Genomic DNA, 16261 nt, shown 5'->3' with positions numbered 1-16261 from the left:
CCGTATGATTGGCTGATTAGATATTTGCATTAATGAGTCGCTGAGCAGGTGCACCTAATAAATCATTACTATGACTATTGACTCAAATCAGACATCGTTTGTCTAATCCAGTGCATCACATGTGGTTAATGATCACATTCTTTCTGCATAAAAGCAGAGTGCAAATGGCTGTGAATGCAATGAGATTTGTTTTGAGCTAATGTCACTCTGACCTTTTACTCTCTGAGGTCCGGAGAGGCCTTGTAGATTGGTGGCACCAGACTGCTGTAAATCCGGTACTCAAACAATGATGGGCTTTCCTGTGGCAAGCACAAAGAGTTAACACTGACTTGGGGGAAAACTGGGGGGCGGGTGCTGGAATTAATTATCAAGTGAACTTGGCATTTATAAATGGGAAGAGAGCACAGCTAATTTTCTGCAGCATTTAATAAGGGCAGAAAAGCAAGCAGCGCACACAATCTTGCTTATGTCTCTCCTTTTGCTCTTGGAGGGTAATAAAATTCTCCTTCGCTCAGCAGGTCATTGTCTTAAAGACTGGAAGCCAGCGGCCCCCCGAACGCCAAGCCCAGAAACTCTGCATTTGCTGTCACCGCAGACCTGATTACTGCCCTCGTATTGATCGCTTCAGTTGAGTCGTGTACGACAAAAGCACAGGCATGAGAAAACCCTCCATTTTCATTACTTTGCTTTAGTGAGCTGTTCCCCACAAATCGTGATCAGTCCTCCCCCCCAAGCTCTTGGATGAGATGGCTGAATAGAAAGAGTGGGTATTGTCTCTCTTAAGCAAGTCGTGAAATATAAAGCCTTGTAAAGGCGGCATTTGCTGCAAGGTAAACCAGAACTCTCACTCCTGCATTTACCTTTTTCCACCTATTTTCATCAACTATTTTTTTGGTATCTTGTTTTTTTTTTGTTTGTTTTTTTGCTGGGTTTTTTTAACTGTGAGGAGGAGAGTGCTGAAATGTGTTGTGACACAGGATGGTAAAATGTATGTTTTATATCACGGGAGAGGATTGGAAATGAACCCATTTTTTTCCTTAATATGCTGACAGCTTCAGGAGGGTTAGACACATCTGTCCTCCTTCACAGCTTCCCATGAGAGTCCTTGCATTTCTGATTTCTCCCCAGGCTCAGCGCTTCATCCTTACCGCGGGTGTTGTCACTGAGGCAGACGAGAGAGAGGGCACCTCACTGGTATCTGGAAATATAATGATGGTTATTCAGCATCCTTCACCCTTTCTAGAACCTTTTGTGCTAAAGCTCCGTGTTGACAGCCCAGGAAGAGATTTGGTTTGTGCGAGTATCCTATTATTTGACTTTAGTCAGTGCATGCCAGAAAATGGAGGTCGGCACTGGAGGTACAGATACATTAATTGCTTCTTTCTAACACGTTGTGGTAGAGCTTCCCCGGCTAATATAAACTACCCGGTATGGTCGTCTCAGGTAGTCGGCGGGGAAAGGTGCTACAAATGAACAGATTAAAAGAGAAAGGTTCCATGAATGTGAGTCTTGGCTCGAGGTCAAGAAACTGAATTTGTTTACTGATTAAAGATGGAGAGGCATTAGGCAGTAGCTGTGTACCCCTGTCTTTATCTCCTTTCAAACACACACACTCTTTTCCATTAATCTGATGACCTCTGAGTAACCTACAGGTGCAGGTTTCAAAGCAGTCAAGCTAATATCAACATATCTGCTCTATGCTTCCCATTCGTTGTCCATAGAACCAGCTGTGCAGTGCATTTTGGCATTTCAAACTTTCTTGCCGATATAAAGTTGAGGCTAAGCCAGCCGTCCTTTATTTTGCACTTTTGTGAGGATCAGAAATGAAGTTTTACTTTACAAATAAACTTCTGATGAGATCCAACTGAAGAAAAAAAGTCAATTTAATTTTAAAAAGAAAATTATCTTATGAAACTTTTATTTTGTATCAGACAGCAGCAGGATGCATCCACAGGGGGACTGTTGCATGCTGCGGGGCTGAAAAGACTGATGAAGCCAGCAAGGTTATGCAACCTTGTGTCTGACGGAAGCATTGAAAACATTCAGGGTATTGCATGCATTTGTTGTGGAAGCCGTGCTGGAAAACGTGTTGGGGAACAAAGACAACAGGCGGTGACAGGATGTATTGTCACCTAGGTGACCAAACAGGATGTTTTTATATGTACTGTCACTCATTCAAAGTGCAGAAGAGCTGCATGTAAACAAAAACTGAGGTGCCAGCTTTAGAAAAATTACAGAAATTACACTCCTAGGTCTGATATAAGAAAGGGGAAGAAAGAAATGTGGGACTTTGTTTAAAAGCATTATGACTCTTATGGTTTGCTGCTGGGGCCACCAGCCTGTCAGGAGGTCACGCTGGACCTGAAGCGTGCAAAGCATACTTATCATTAGCTCTGCTTTGTGCTGTGTCCTATTGTTACCTGACATTTTGGCAGCATAACAGTCTGAGACATGGCCAATAATCTCACAGCTTTTGTGTGTTGTCTTTTTGCTCATTTTGTGCAGCTCTCTTTGAACTTTTTTGGTCCTGGAGAATTGAGGAAATGGTCTGGGTGAAGGGTCCAGTAAAAAAAACAAAAAACAAGCAAGAAGAGTGGAGTTAAAGGGCTGTTAGCGAGAAGTGAGGCTGTTCAAATGGCATCTCGGGTTGGTGGGCTGAAAGGAAAGTGCCATTAGTGTTGGGTTTCTGTGAAAGTCCACACAGTGGCTGCTTGAAGCACTCTTGATGGAGGATTTATTGCCCTTTGGGTCTACAAAATGACACTCGATTGCACTGGAAGTACAGGTGATGACCACATTCAGACCTGTGCGTTAAACCAAAGGAGTTACTTTATACTTCTGAAACTGCTGCTTGTTCAAGGCCATGACTTTGTTTCAGGATGCAGCACTGAAACACTTGACTGTGGTGATGTTTCACCCTCCAACACCCGCCCCCACCCTCACAGCATCCTCCAAACTGGTGGGCTATTGTCTTCCTGTACAAGGCGGTTTGCTCACTAACACCCGTGAGTTGGAGAAGGGTGCAGTGGTAAATGCGTGCAGTGGAAGGCTGGCACAGGCCACTTATCGCCCAGAGAGCTTTTTACAAAGCAGGGCCTCAATCCCACAATGCCATTCTCTGCCTGCGCCTGTAACAAAGAGCTCTCTGAAGCTCACATTGTACGCCCTCTTTCACCCTTTTGACCCTGATGCTCTTTCTCCGTTCTGGCTTTTTCTGTAGTTTAACTTTGGGTTACAAGTGCTTCAGTGATCTGCACGTGCCATGATTTGGTGAGCTGTAGTCAGAGTGCACGACAAAATGTAATATTTATTTATTTAATCCTTTTTAAATGTGCACACTGATTGTGTAGTGCATGGAGACTGCATTTCTGTGTGTATCAGAGAGTACAGTTTCACACAACCAGATAAGAGAGAAGTGAGCAGCTGGGAGAGAAACAAGAAGCTTCTTGCTCAGAGCTGCTTGTGTACCTGCTCACCTACTACGAGTTCAAATGTAGAGGAGGCTTTCTTTGTTCCTGGCAGCTCGTTTCTCGTTTTGCCAAAGAAAATCTGAGCTATGTTTTGCAGGCGGACTTTGCCAGTAAGTTGATATACGTATGCTGTTGAGTAAATGCTGTATTTCCCTATTTTTATTTTATTACATGTGCTGGTAGGGTGAAGTCAGAACGGGGCTGTCGCAACAAAGTGGCACTTGTCTCTTAAGAGATCATCCAGAACATCACAGGAAGCTCTACTGCAAATCATAAACTCTGGGAAGGATGGGGACTGTTACACATGAAAGCTGCACTCATTTTCTTTTAAAATAAACTTAGTTTTCAAAGAACAGTAGTATTTTAAGTATAAATATTGGAGATGCACCGACATCTGCGATAACTGTTAACCAGGAAATACTTGCCTTCTTCTTCAGTAGATCATCTGCCTCAATCTCATCTTATCCCTAGTGTCCTCTTTGTGACACTCGCCCCCTGCATATCATTTTTCACTACACCCATGAATCTTCTCTGTTGTCTTCCTCTTTTCCTCCTTCCTGGCAGTTCCATATTCAACATCCAATATGTCCACTCTTCTGGAGAATGAGGTGTTCCCAAGCTAGCAGTATTAATAATCTCTCCTGTATATCCTGGAACTTCCCCCAGGGTCCCTACGTTCCTTAAAGCCCTCACCTAGGAGGTGTCCAGTGAGGCATCCTAGTGAGATGCCCAGATTCCCACCTCAACTGGCTCCTTCTGATGTGGAGAAATGGCAGCTTTACTATCATTATATAGCTTGTTATATATTGTTTAAAGTTGGCAAGCAGTAACCTCATCAGTTTAGTTTTTCTGCACTGTCTGTGTTATATCAAGAATATCAGCTTACATACGGTTATGTTCGTCATGCTCTGCGCTGTTTGTGGTCAGAGGATGGAGGAAATTGCTCACCCTTTTTCAGTTGCTGGGTTGCTAACGTGGTTTTAGCCTGAAGAAATGTTGCAAATCTCATTAAGCCACAGTTGCACTGTCAAATTTTGCGTGTGCTTGGGCGGCATTTGTGAAAACACTTGTTGGAGTTTTAACACTTCTTTCTTTAAGTGTCAGAGCTGTGAATACGTTGTCCTACCGCCGGAGCTCTTTTAGCTGATGACAGCTACCCTTGAGCCTCATCACATGCGAGTAGAGCAGAGCATAAGCACTTGGGGAAAGTTCAGATTTTCTTATATTTGTGTTCAAGGTAAAACCAAAAAAGGCGGCTCCTTGAATCATGCAGCACAGAAAGGACAGTTTTTGCAGTGCTGATATTTTTTGGAGAAAGCTGCACACAGAATCTTTTCCTCTGCTCCTGCTCCCTGCAGACTCCGTTACTACCAGCTGTTGGCCTCGAGCAGAGGGAGATAACGCTGTTACTTTTCATTACGTAATAATAACGGCTCTACATGAGCATGGAGAAAATCCCTTACACCCCCCCAACCCCACCCCTTTCTCTCAGATGTTATGACAGTGCATACTGTACATGCGGGCTCGTTCCTAATATGGGCAGTATGGTGTACAGTATTGGGAGCGAGTAGGGTGCCATTAAAAAGCAGGAGATTGATGAGGATATAGAGCATGACTGTAAACAGCTGTTTAAGTCAACTTCTGTCCTCTAAGCGAGAGATCTCTGCTTTTAGGACAGCTGACACACACAGGGCGGCACTTTCATAACAGAGCGCACACGTTTTGATGCCAATCCCTTCACTTCCCCTCTCACTCCCCTTCTTTTCTCCTTCTCATCCTTTAATATCTGTCTGTGAAAGGCCTTTTGAACACAGCTGCTCTGTGCAGCAAGGCAAAGCCAAATTTCCTGGTAGGAGCTGCACAGATAAATGCATGACATCTGACTCCGCTGCCTTTGGGAAGCATCTCCTGACTCAAACATTGGCTCGACATGCTCAGCTCTCTGCAGGGTGTCGGGCAGCGAACGGTGTGTGATACACGAGCCGGTAAATCTAGACGAGACTTCACATAATCCCCGCCTCCATGTTGGAATATTTTCTCCGGCACTAAGTCGGCGAACGGTAGCGTAAACAGGTGGAATAACACGAGTAGGGTTTGCGTTTCAGCGTGAATGTACAGTAGAGCGCGGCGAACAGCGACACAAATGGCTCTGTCAGATACAGGTCAGAGGTTTACAGCCCTGATAGTGTTTTTGTATAAAACGGGGAGTGAATTCCTTTCTTTAGAGAGGAGATTACTTTTGCAAGCTGACTCACTGACCCGTGTTTACTTTGAGACATTTATCAGGAAACACTCCACAGTGTGACTCATGGCACAGATGGATAAATCTCATTGGTCGATGGCAGGCACGCTACTTTTTTTTTTTTTTTTTTTTTTTTCCTCTGCTCTGACATCTGAAGCCTACCTGGCTTAACACCTAGTCCCATCTTCTTTTAGTTGAAGCTATTCTTTAGTGAAAAAAGCCACCTTTAATTAAGACTTCATAGTCAATTCACAGAGCTCATTTATCGATTAACTGTCATGATTATAATTGGAATTAATGCTGCTTTGAAACTCAATTGGACGCATCTTTCCTTTTGTTTTAGTAGCTTTCAATAAGGTAGAGCAGCAAAATGAGTTACTAGGTCCACCCTGTTAAAACAGATGCACTCTAATACAACATTACTACTCATGAGGTGAGTTTACTTTTCAGTCTGTTTGCTTTCCTTTCTATGTGCCGTTTCCACATTTTGAGTTAAGTTGCGATTCTAAACAGTCCAGTCTGACCGGTCTTATCTCGTCCACGTTGACTATCGCTGCTTTGGTGAAATGAAAATGTACAGGTCATTTGCATCAGAAAAAACTCCTCACCTGAAGCGATTATGCAAAGTACATTTGCGTTCCTTGCCATGGTGTTTTAGTGTTCGAGTCGACTGTAATAGTTCTTCTCTCCCTGACAGCTACAAGCAAAGTTTATTTATACAGCTCACTTCGTACACAGCATCAATTCAATGCCAATGTCCACATCTTACGAGAAAGCACAGCCTTCTTCAAGTTTAAGAAAAATGTATATGGCATTTCGATGTTCGATTATTTGAATGCTGCTGATGAATTAGCTAAGACATAAAAGTCTTTCCTTTAGTGATTTCTGTTTTGTCTGGCAGCTTTTCGACCGTGTGAGGGAGGAAAACCCCGATTTCCACCAGAAGATCATCCCAATCAGCAGCGAGCTGACGCAGCCGGGCCTGGCCATCAGCCCAGAGGATGTGGAGAAGCTCACCGCCTGCATCAACATCGTCTTCCACTGCGCCGCCACCATCCGCTTCGATGAGCCGCTCAAGTGAGGACCACGTGCATTTCATCCATTTTTTTTTTTTTTTAATTTTCCAACACAATGAACACACAGACTCCTGCTGCTTTGTTTCATTATTACACCTCATTACAATCCTGTTCCACTTTATGCAAGGTGTCTTTATTGCTGAGTAAATGTTGCTTGTAGCAGGAACTTGCTGTTGTGAGGGTGCACTCCAGAGGATGTGCAATTCAATGAGCATGACGGTAATGTTTCATTGACGTGACGCAAAGAGGAAGTGGAGCAGGATGAGGGTGTGGAGAAATCAACCGTTTCTACGAGTTTGTAAAATCACCTATAAGAAAATAGATGGTTTCTATTTTACTCAGAGAGCCGTGGCATGTTCGGAGTGTTGGTAGGAGGCGATTCAGTCAGTGTTGAGTCAGTATTAAGTTAGCCGGTCAGTCTGGATTGATTGTGATGTCTTCAGAGGCTCCTGTATGCTCCAACGTCCCAGTGAGGACGTCTCGCTCGTTACTGGTCTATGAGGAGCTTTGCTGAATGTAGAGTTGTTGAATTCTGATGTGAGCACTGTGATGACCTCGTTATGTTGTGCTCCTTTAGATAATGTGCTGATGTTCTCCTCCGACTAGTCATACCTGTAACTTCCTGTCATAAGCAACAATGATCCGTCCTATAATGTTCGAATCCTGTTTACCAAAAGACCCGACAATAATACAGAGAAAACCCCAACAATCAGACGACCCAGTATGAGCAAGCACTTGGCAAAAGTTGGAAGGAAAAACTCCCTTTTAACAGGAAGAAACATCTGAACGAATCAGGCTCAGGAAGGAGCGCCCATCTGTCGTGACTGGTTATAGGGTGATGGGAGGAAGACCGGACAAAAGACTCACAGCCAGAGATTACTAATATCTAATGATTAAATCCAGAGTCCTGTATAAACACAGAGGGAGTGAAGAAGAAACAGTCCATTATGGGAAGCCCCCGGCAGCCTAGGCCGGTGAGGTCTGGTCTGAGGTCAGTTTGTCATAGCTGGGAGGCGGCAGGGAAGCCATTTGTATAGACTGTGCCTGAGCCTGCAAGCTTGTGTAAAAATATACAAACATGGTGTGCAGCTTTCTTTGTCTTGCTGTACAAATGCCCAGCCTGGACTGCACTGGATCCTTCATGTAAAAAATTATCTGCAGAGTGAAACGGATGAGCCGAGAAACCGAAAAGAGAAGAATGATTGGCATTCCTGCTTATAGCTTGTGTCTGGACACTTTCAGTTGCACTGCATTTTTGGGATTTTGTAAGTCTGATTACACACATGTTGACCCCACGTGATGATCCCGGTATTCATAGATTAGATCTTCAGTTTTAGCTTCTTTTAAGCAGGGAAATTCCTCCCAAGATAAGCGAGTGAGGCCGCCCCTTCAGTGTGTTTGCAGCCTCCGTGTGCATGGATGAGTGGAGGTAGATCATTTGTCTGACGTGGTGTAGTGCTGCTCTTTAAAAGCTCCCTGAAGATGGGTGTTCAGAGGCGGGCCAGTTTGAGTGACAGCTCGGTTAGGACCGCTGCACTGCACTGAGCTGCACACCGATTCATATCGATCTCTTAGTGCTTTAGTGTCTCTCTGTGTCCTGATGTGACTTTCCTGTCTCTGTATCTTTCTCTCTCAGTGGCCTTTATCTTCTATCTTCTTTTATTTCTTCATATGACTTCACTGGGTTTTTTACTCACGCCTCCCCTTTTTGTCATCTCAGAGTCATTATTCTTGTCTGGTGACCGGCAGCCTTGTAAGCAGTGCAGAGGCCATAAATCAGACGAGTCTGCTTAAGGCTCGAGAGTCAGTCCAGGGCTTTTCAGCCCGACACCTCAGCTGGTCTTCATCCTGTGCAAGTCTTTATCCACACTTAAAGGATCATTGCTATTTATTGAAAGCTGGTTTTAACTTGAAACTTATTTCTATTTATCATAAGATTGATCAAACTAAAGTAATCTGTGAGTAAAGAGGGATTTTCACCCTATAATGTTCTGCACAGTGGGTTAAAATTTCTAGAAATCATGACCTGGTTACCAGGAACTGTGCAGAAACAAGTGCCCCTCTACCCTTGGGTAGAGGTTCTTCTTCGTAATGAGCTGTGACAGGATGTAAACATTCATGGTATCCTCCCCTCGGCTGAACTACAATGTCAGGTAGCTGCTAGCTTGCTTCCTTTTTAAATGAACTTGCAAGAAAGCCATAAGAGGAAAATATGTTTGATTTTTGGGGTGAAGTGGCCTTTTTAAAGAAGAAGGCAGCACTGAGTGTTAATATTAGAGCTGCTAGTGATTTAATATTGATTCATCGATCTGTCACTTTATCAATACACAGTTCTGTGCTTCAGAGAAGTACTGATAAAATGTACAGTAGTAATGATAATACTTGGGGCAGTCTAAGCATTAAGCAGATATTAAACGACTCTTGAAATTTAGGAAAATTATCCGATAAACAAATTCTACAAAAACCCTTAAAGTGATTTTATTCTAAGATTATTACTTTGAAGTCTTATAACCTCAGTGGCTTCATATGAATAAAAATCAGCAGCTGGGAGTTTCTTGTGTTTGCTAACTCGAGCTTTTCTCTAAAGGACCGTGACCCTTACAGAGAACTGTCTGAAACAGATAACATCCAGTGAGCTTTGTGAAAGCTTTGTTGATGACAGAGGAGACTGGTCAGACTGCTTCAAGCGGATAGGAAGGAAATAGTAACTCGAATAACCACCAAATATGCAGAATAGCATCTCGGAACACAAAACGCATTGAACCCTGCTGCTACAGCAGCAGAAGACCATACAGTGTGCCACTCCTGTCAGCTAAGGACAGGAAACTGGGTCTACAATTCACACTGGCCCACGAAAACTGGGACAAAAGAAGAAGCGTCTGAGCAGCAACATTCAGGTGTTAGGATAAGAATTTGTTGTAAACAACATGAGAGCATGAATCATCTGGCACTTTGGACCCATAGCACCAGTTATTCACTCTTCAAACACCACAGCCTGCCTGAGTATTGTCGCTGACCATGTCCATCGCTTTATGACCACATTGGACCATCTTCAGTGTCTTGAACGCTGTACTCAAATGGCCTCCACAGTCAGCAGATCTCAATAGCTGGTAGTTTCTGATGAGTGCCTATACTGGTCTGTAGTTGTTGCATCTGAGTCATAACTGCAAAGACAGATGGGTGATGAGTCAGGAGCAGGAAGGGGCGCAGTGGTGCCTCCATCTTCCCTCTGCAGTCCCGCTGGCGTGACGCCCTGCATATGGTCCCAGAAGGTGGAGGGGCAATGACACGCCCCCACAGCACTCAAAAGCTCACCGGGTGATCGCCACCGCAGTCTTCATCGTCCTGCCGCTGCCAACAGCCTGACCGCACCTGATTCGTGCCACTGGACCGTTCGCCCACAGCTTTCTGCCTCTCGGTTCTCCCGCGACCTCGTGATCGACACCCACGCTGAGCCGGAGAATCATGCAGTGTCTGTTGAAACTGACCACAGCGTTTCTCGTCTTTGCTCTAGGCAAAATGGACTCTGTATGTTGTTGTAGTTCTGCTGCAGAGCTGACGCACATCCACAGCTGAGGGCTGAGGTTTATAAAGTGAAATGTGTTGTGTGGGTGGCCTACAGGAGGATTATCAATCACATGTGGGTTTAGTTGTTTTTGTTTCTTCTTCTTCTGGCAGTTAGGATTTTGTTGTTGTCATCTCTTTAAGAAAACATTTTTAAAACGATAAAGGCCAGCACCTTGATTATTCTTGCATAAGTTTGAGTCGGATACACGTGCTTCCTTTTACCAGAGATGGAGAGTCTTTTTATAGAGGTGACGCAAGACAGGTGAGGACGCCAATTATAGATTTCATTGGCAGAATGAAGATGATGGCAGCGATAAACATGAGGCGTGAGAAGTCAGGGTAAGAGTGGTGATGAATGATGTGCCATGGTGTTATGAGTGGCTGGCTGCTTATGTGGAGGCCTACACAGGTGAGCCAGTATTCCCCTAACAAGCCTCACTGCCTCCTACAGGAGGGAACCCTGCAGGGAGAGCAGAAAGAGAGGAGGCTGTAACAGCTTTAGAACAGTATAGAGTCAGATTGCTAATTGCAACACTTGTCTCATCATTATAAGACCAGTATCTATTAGACTTGTATAAATAAATAGCCAGCTAGGCCCTACTTATGTTTATTTTCTACTTTATCAATGGCTTAAATTGGGAGGGGGGATTTAATCTCTTAAACTATCATGTAATTAATAACTTCATTAATCTATCTGCATTTGTTCTCATTTTGTGGTCCTCGGGATTTTTCTGTCTTCAGAGAAACACTTTTTTTAAAAAATGTTTCTGCTTTTGGACTCTTGAGGTGAAATGCTGCTGCGTCATTTATAAGGTTATAGTCTCTGTGTTTAAGAAGAGAAAAAAGTCAACAAAAGAAGGAGCAACGGGTTATCACTTTGCCAGATTTTGCAGTTGTAAAGTGGCGTGCATTAGGGCTGTGCGATATGACCAAAATCTCATATCCCGATATAAGAATTCTATCGTCCGATAACGATATAAATCACAAAAATGTAACATTTTCTGTAAATTCTGTGAATCTCGGGCAGCTCGACTTGCGGGAAGTGTTTCCAGCTGCGCGTCATGTAGCTGGAGTCGAGTGTTTTAACAGATGCATGAAACTATACATTTTTAGACATAAGTTGTAACGGCAGCCGTTCTCTTTGTGAGTATTTATTACACGGCGTGCTGCGGGGAAAAGCCTGTTCTAACGTTTGAGTCTAAGGTTTATTTTTTAGCACCTGGCGGCTCTTTTTTTTACTTCTCATCTGTAAATAATCTGCTCTTTCACGTGATTCAGTTTAATTTGAAAAGTCTCAACAGGATCTTGAGCTTTATTGTGAAAGGTTTATGTGGAACATAAACAAGCGGACAGGCGATGGTGTTACCGTCGTTGTTGCTAACAACAACGCATAAAAACAGGTGCTTGTCCGTTGGTAGTGTGGTTATATTAAATATAAGAGAAAGAGAGAACTTTAAGAAATTAATATAGCCACTACAGTGACCATCAAAACGATGAAAAAATATTGCCGTAAAGAGTTTAGTTTGCGACACCACGAAACAAACGATAGCATAAAATGAAACGATAGACGTTTTTATATCGTCATCCGATATATATCGTTATATCGAACAGCCCTAGCGTGCATTGTTCAGGACCGTTCTCTGCATAGATTCAGAGCCACAGTAGATGCTGTAAGGCTCAGTCTTGGCTTTCTGACTTGTACTACAAGATGAAAAGAGCGAAAATGATGAGGCTAATACATTTTTTCCCTCCTTCTCATTTAGTCTTGTTCTCTCTCCCTCTCCTCTGTTTGATTTCATGCCTCTCTATCCCGCCGTGTCACTCCGGCTTGAATTTTTTTGCAAATTCCTGCTCGTTTGCAAATTCATATTTGAATGGTACACTCAGTCGTCAGCAAACAAACGCTTATACATGCAAATACAAAGATAGTAGCAGTCTAGCAAACACGAAAACACACACACACACAACGACTTTCCCTGCACACACTGAACCTGAGCACGCACACACAAACTTTTCCCTCCCACACACAGACTCATTTGCACGGCCTTTCCTCCCACATCTACATACACACACTCCCAGAGACGCGCAGTCTTTTTAACACCGTATGAATCTCTCTCTCCTCTCCTGCAGACACGCCCTGCAGCTCAATGTGATCGCCACCCAGCAGCTCCTCAGCCTGGCCCAGCAGATGCATCACCTCGAGGCCTTCATTCACATCTCCACCGCCTATGCAAACTGCAATCGCAAGCACATTGATGAGGTCATCTACCCGCCGCCCGTCGAGCCCAAGAAACTCATAGACTCCCTTGAGTGAGTGGATGATGTTTTTGTTCACCAGTGTCACAGAAATACTTCCACTTGGGGTTAATCCATGTGATGTGGAAATTAATCCCAAAGAAAAAGAGAAGTTGTATATTTGTGCAACAGCTGCAACCAAGGGAGAGACCGCGACAGGGCCTCCCAAACAAGGGATTGTAACAAGGTTTGCTCAAAAGATCAATAAATAGTGAGTGGATAAACTATTGCATCACCCAGAAAAGGATGCTCACTTGGCGAGTGTGTCAGAATCAAGCCCAGTAATTACGAGGAACGAACAAACAATGCAGTCATTCACAACACATCCAGCTGGGCCTAAACCACCCTGGGCACGATACCAACACAGATCTCATCCATTCACTTGCATTCAGCAGTGAACCTGGACTGGGATAAAAGCAGGAATGTGGAGACACGAATTTCATGATTATCTGCCTGTTTTCACACCTGTGCACACATTTGGCCAACTGGCTGTAGAAAAAAGCGCTTTATTGTCAGATTGCTCCATGGAAGTTATTGCAAAAGTTGGGCAACATGCACACCTTTCCGTGTGAAAGGAGGTTTTCTTTGCTTTTAAACTGTTCATATTCATAATTTAGTCCAGGACTAACACCTCCACGTGCATTTGGAGAGCAGTAACAAAGACTCTCCCTACATATCAAAGGTCACAGTAATTTCAATTTGATTCATATAGCAACAAAGGACAACTACAGTTACCTCAAGGTGTTTTATTTGATACAGAGAAAACCCCAACAATCAGGTGACCCCTTATGAGCAAGCATGTGGCAAAAGTGGGAATAAAAAACTCCCCTTTAACAGGAAGAAACTTCCAGCAGAACCAGGCTCACGGAGGGGTGGCCATCTGCTGTGACTGGTTGGGTATGAGGGGAGGAAGACGGGACAAAGGAGACACTGTGGGGGATGGGGGGGGGGAGAGGCAGAGATGCATAACTACATATTACACTAATGTCTGAAACGGCATGAAAAGGAAGTGCTAGGGTTGAGATGGGTTGATAGCGGCTTGCAGGGTGACTAAAGCAGCTTAAATGCCACGTCCTACATAGATTTGTCATCAGCTCAAGTGTAAGGACCAGAGGTTTGGTTTAACTTTGAGAACATTGCCTAATGGAGTGTTTCCATTTCATTTTATTTCATGCATTTATTTGGCAGTGTTTATAGGTGAAGTCGCCTTAACTCCTTTTCCCATAAAGACAACATGACGACCTTTACAGCATTCACAGGGTAAAGAGTTAAAATGCTGGTCTAAATGTAGTAAGCGTACATGACCTGGGGACTGTAAATTGCTTTTTCATAAACCTGTACCTTCTAATGTTCTTCTGCAAAACAAACCTGCTACCTATGTTTTTAAAAATTGTTTTTATCATAATAAATCTCAGACTGCACCAAAATAAGTGCTCAATTATGTTGTAAATGGGTGCTTAGTGCTGAAGCTTTATGTCTCTGGCTTCAGGTGGATGGACGATGGCATCGTGCGGGACATAACGCCACGGCTCATCGGCGACAGGCCCAACACGTACACCTACACCAAAGCCCTGGCTGAGTACGTGGTGCAGCAGGAGCAAGACAAGCTCAACATTGGCATCATCAGACCCTCCATAGTGGGAGCCAGTTGGCAAGAGCCCTTTCCTGTGAGTTCACTGAATACTTTGCTCTCTTTAGAAATAAGCTACTTTTGCATAATTACACTTATATATGTTCTTTTTCTAAGTATTGACAAAGTTCCATGACCTTTTCTAGTTTTAATCTTGCTGAGAGAGAACTGACACGCCCACTATGGCTCACGTCTTTGTGAAAGAATTTCACGAGCCTATATGTCAAAGATATGGAAGAGGATTAGGGCCACTGGGGAAAAAAATGGGCACGTCTTCTTTTTTTTTTTTTCTTCTTCTTTTCCTGAATTCTGAGAAAAAAGTCAGAATTCTGACTTTTTTCTCAGAATTCTGACTTTTTTCTCAGATTTCTTTTCCAGTGGCCCTAATCCTCTTCCGTACAAAGACATATAGGACATGTATAGTTTTTGTAAAGACATGTACAAAAACGATGGATGTAGCGACTGATGTCAGTCATTGGGTTGTGAACACCTACATTTTAATCACATAAAAAAATTGAAATAAAACAAAGCAACAAATTAATTGTCTGATAGCTTAATCTCTACAGTTTGATTTTGTGACATCAACATTTCAGTTCTCACCCCATCATTGACACCTACACATGGTCCTTTTCTCTCGACACTGTTCCTCAAAGTCTTATGAGTTAATTGCTCCGTAATATATATACCACTCTTTATTTTCAGCCATTTCTCTTGCGATGGTTGTACGATCCTTATTTGACGTGATTTGCCGAGTTAGTAGGGCCACCTTCATGCTTATGCTTACTTTGATTAATAAAAACAGGCTTAAAGGATTGTGTACCAGATGTCGTCATTGGTCATTTTTCATAAAGGAAACATAGTGTTTTAAAATGAACGCAAACAAGAGTCAAAACTAGAAATTCAGACCATTTTTTTTCCCTGCTTGCATCTTTTCTATACAGTCTGTGATGCATGTCGTGATTAAGAGCTGTGGTGCTTGGATCCTCGCTGAGTGCAAGTCGTTTGCTTTCCTATTTCATCACTGGCTCATTTTCTGCTCAGAACGTGCCCCCTTTATTGACTTGGTTGTTTCTTTGTAGGTGCATGTTGGACACCCATGAATGACGCGGACTAGTTTTTCTAGAATCCCTCCCTCATTATGTGTCCTCCTGACACAAATTGAAATAAGATATTGATCAACCTAATCCTGCCCGGGTCAGTGCTGCTCTCCTGTGGCTTTTATCTTAAGTGGCCCCGGATTAAAGCAAATTGGCTAATGTCGGTGCTAAAGACCGGCGTTTTCCACCCGAGTCACCTTTCATCAAGCCAAACAGCTGCTGGGATGGGAGAGTTTGGGCGGACGTCAAGGACAGAAGGGCAAATCGGAGGCTGTGGACTGAAGGCTGCTTCGCTAAGGACCCAAACATGAAAGCTGAAGAGTGCATTATCGCGTTTTCACTGTCAGTCTCTTTCTTTACATGAAAACTTGCACCAGACTAATCAGCGTGAGCGAGATTGCTTCTCAGTAAATATTTAATTGAAATTATGTGATTTTTGCATGGAAAGAGTTAAACTTTAAACTTGCCAATAATTATTCATTTTTTATAAGATATTTATTTACTTATTCTTTCATTTCATTTTATTTTTTTATATATATTTTTTGCTGAGTGACTCCTCGTTAAAGCTATAAATATATCTATCACCCAAGGCTGATGACTGCAGAAAAAGCCTTAGACTCGTGATGATGACATAAATGTATCGATTATTCAAAGAGATGTTCAGCAGAAATCTAACAGCCGATTCAGATTCTTCCTAATTAAAAAACATAAGAGTTCATCTGAAGGACTAGCTCTGAAGAGATGATGCAGCATGAAAAGAAAACAAATACCAGACCAACACAGGAAAGTCCTTGTTTATGTGGAGCCAGGAAATGTAGGTCTTGTGTTTGTGCAGTGGGACTGTTGGTAGCTTCTGGCTCTGCCTGCAGTTGTAAACTCGGCCT

The 16261-nt window shown here is 43.2% G+C and overlaps 1 protein-coding gene across 6 annotated transcripts in view; it reads left to right on the top strand.

Annotated features, from left to right (window-relative positions):
* Window positions 1-16261, top strand: part of LOC146369383 (fatty acyl-CoA reductase 1) — a 58764-nt gene that overhangs the window by 31027 nt on the left and 11476 nt on the right. For all 6 annotated transcript variants that reach the window (XR_014797332.1, XM_084910003.1, XM_084910004.1 and 3 more), the window contains 3 exons: window positions 6614-6789; window positions 12486-12665; window positions 14140-14317. Coding sequence is in view for 5 of the 6 variants with exons in the window: in XM_084910003.1 (XP_084766129.1) it covers window positions 6614-6789; window positions 12486-12665; window positions 14140-14317 (534 nt within the window). In the remaining variant the exon portion in view is untranslated. The remainder of the gene's footprint in view (window positions 1-6613; window positions 6790-12485; window positions 12666-14139; window positions 14318-16261) is intronic.

This window comes from Perissodus microlepis, chromosome 17, assembly GCF_051167445.1.
Source record: "Perissodus microlepis isolate ML-2025 ecotype Zambia chromosome 17, ASM5116744v1, whole genome shotgun sequence".
Lineage (NCBI taxonomy): Eukaryota > Metazoa > Chordata > Actinopteri > Cichliformes > Cichlidae > Perissodus > Perissodus microlepis.
This window is presented reverse-complemented; position numbering and strand designations above follow the sequence as displayed.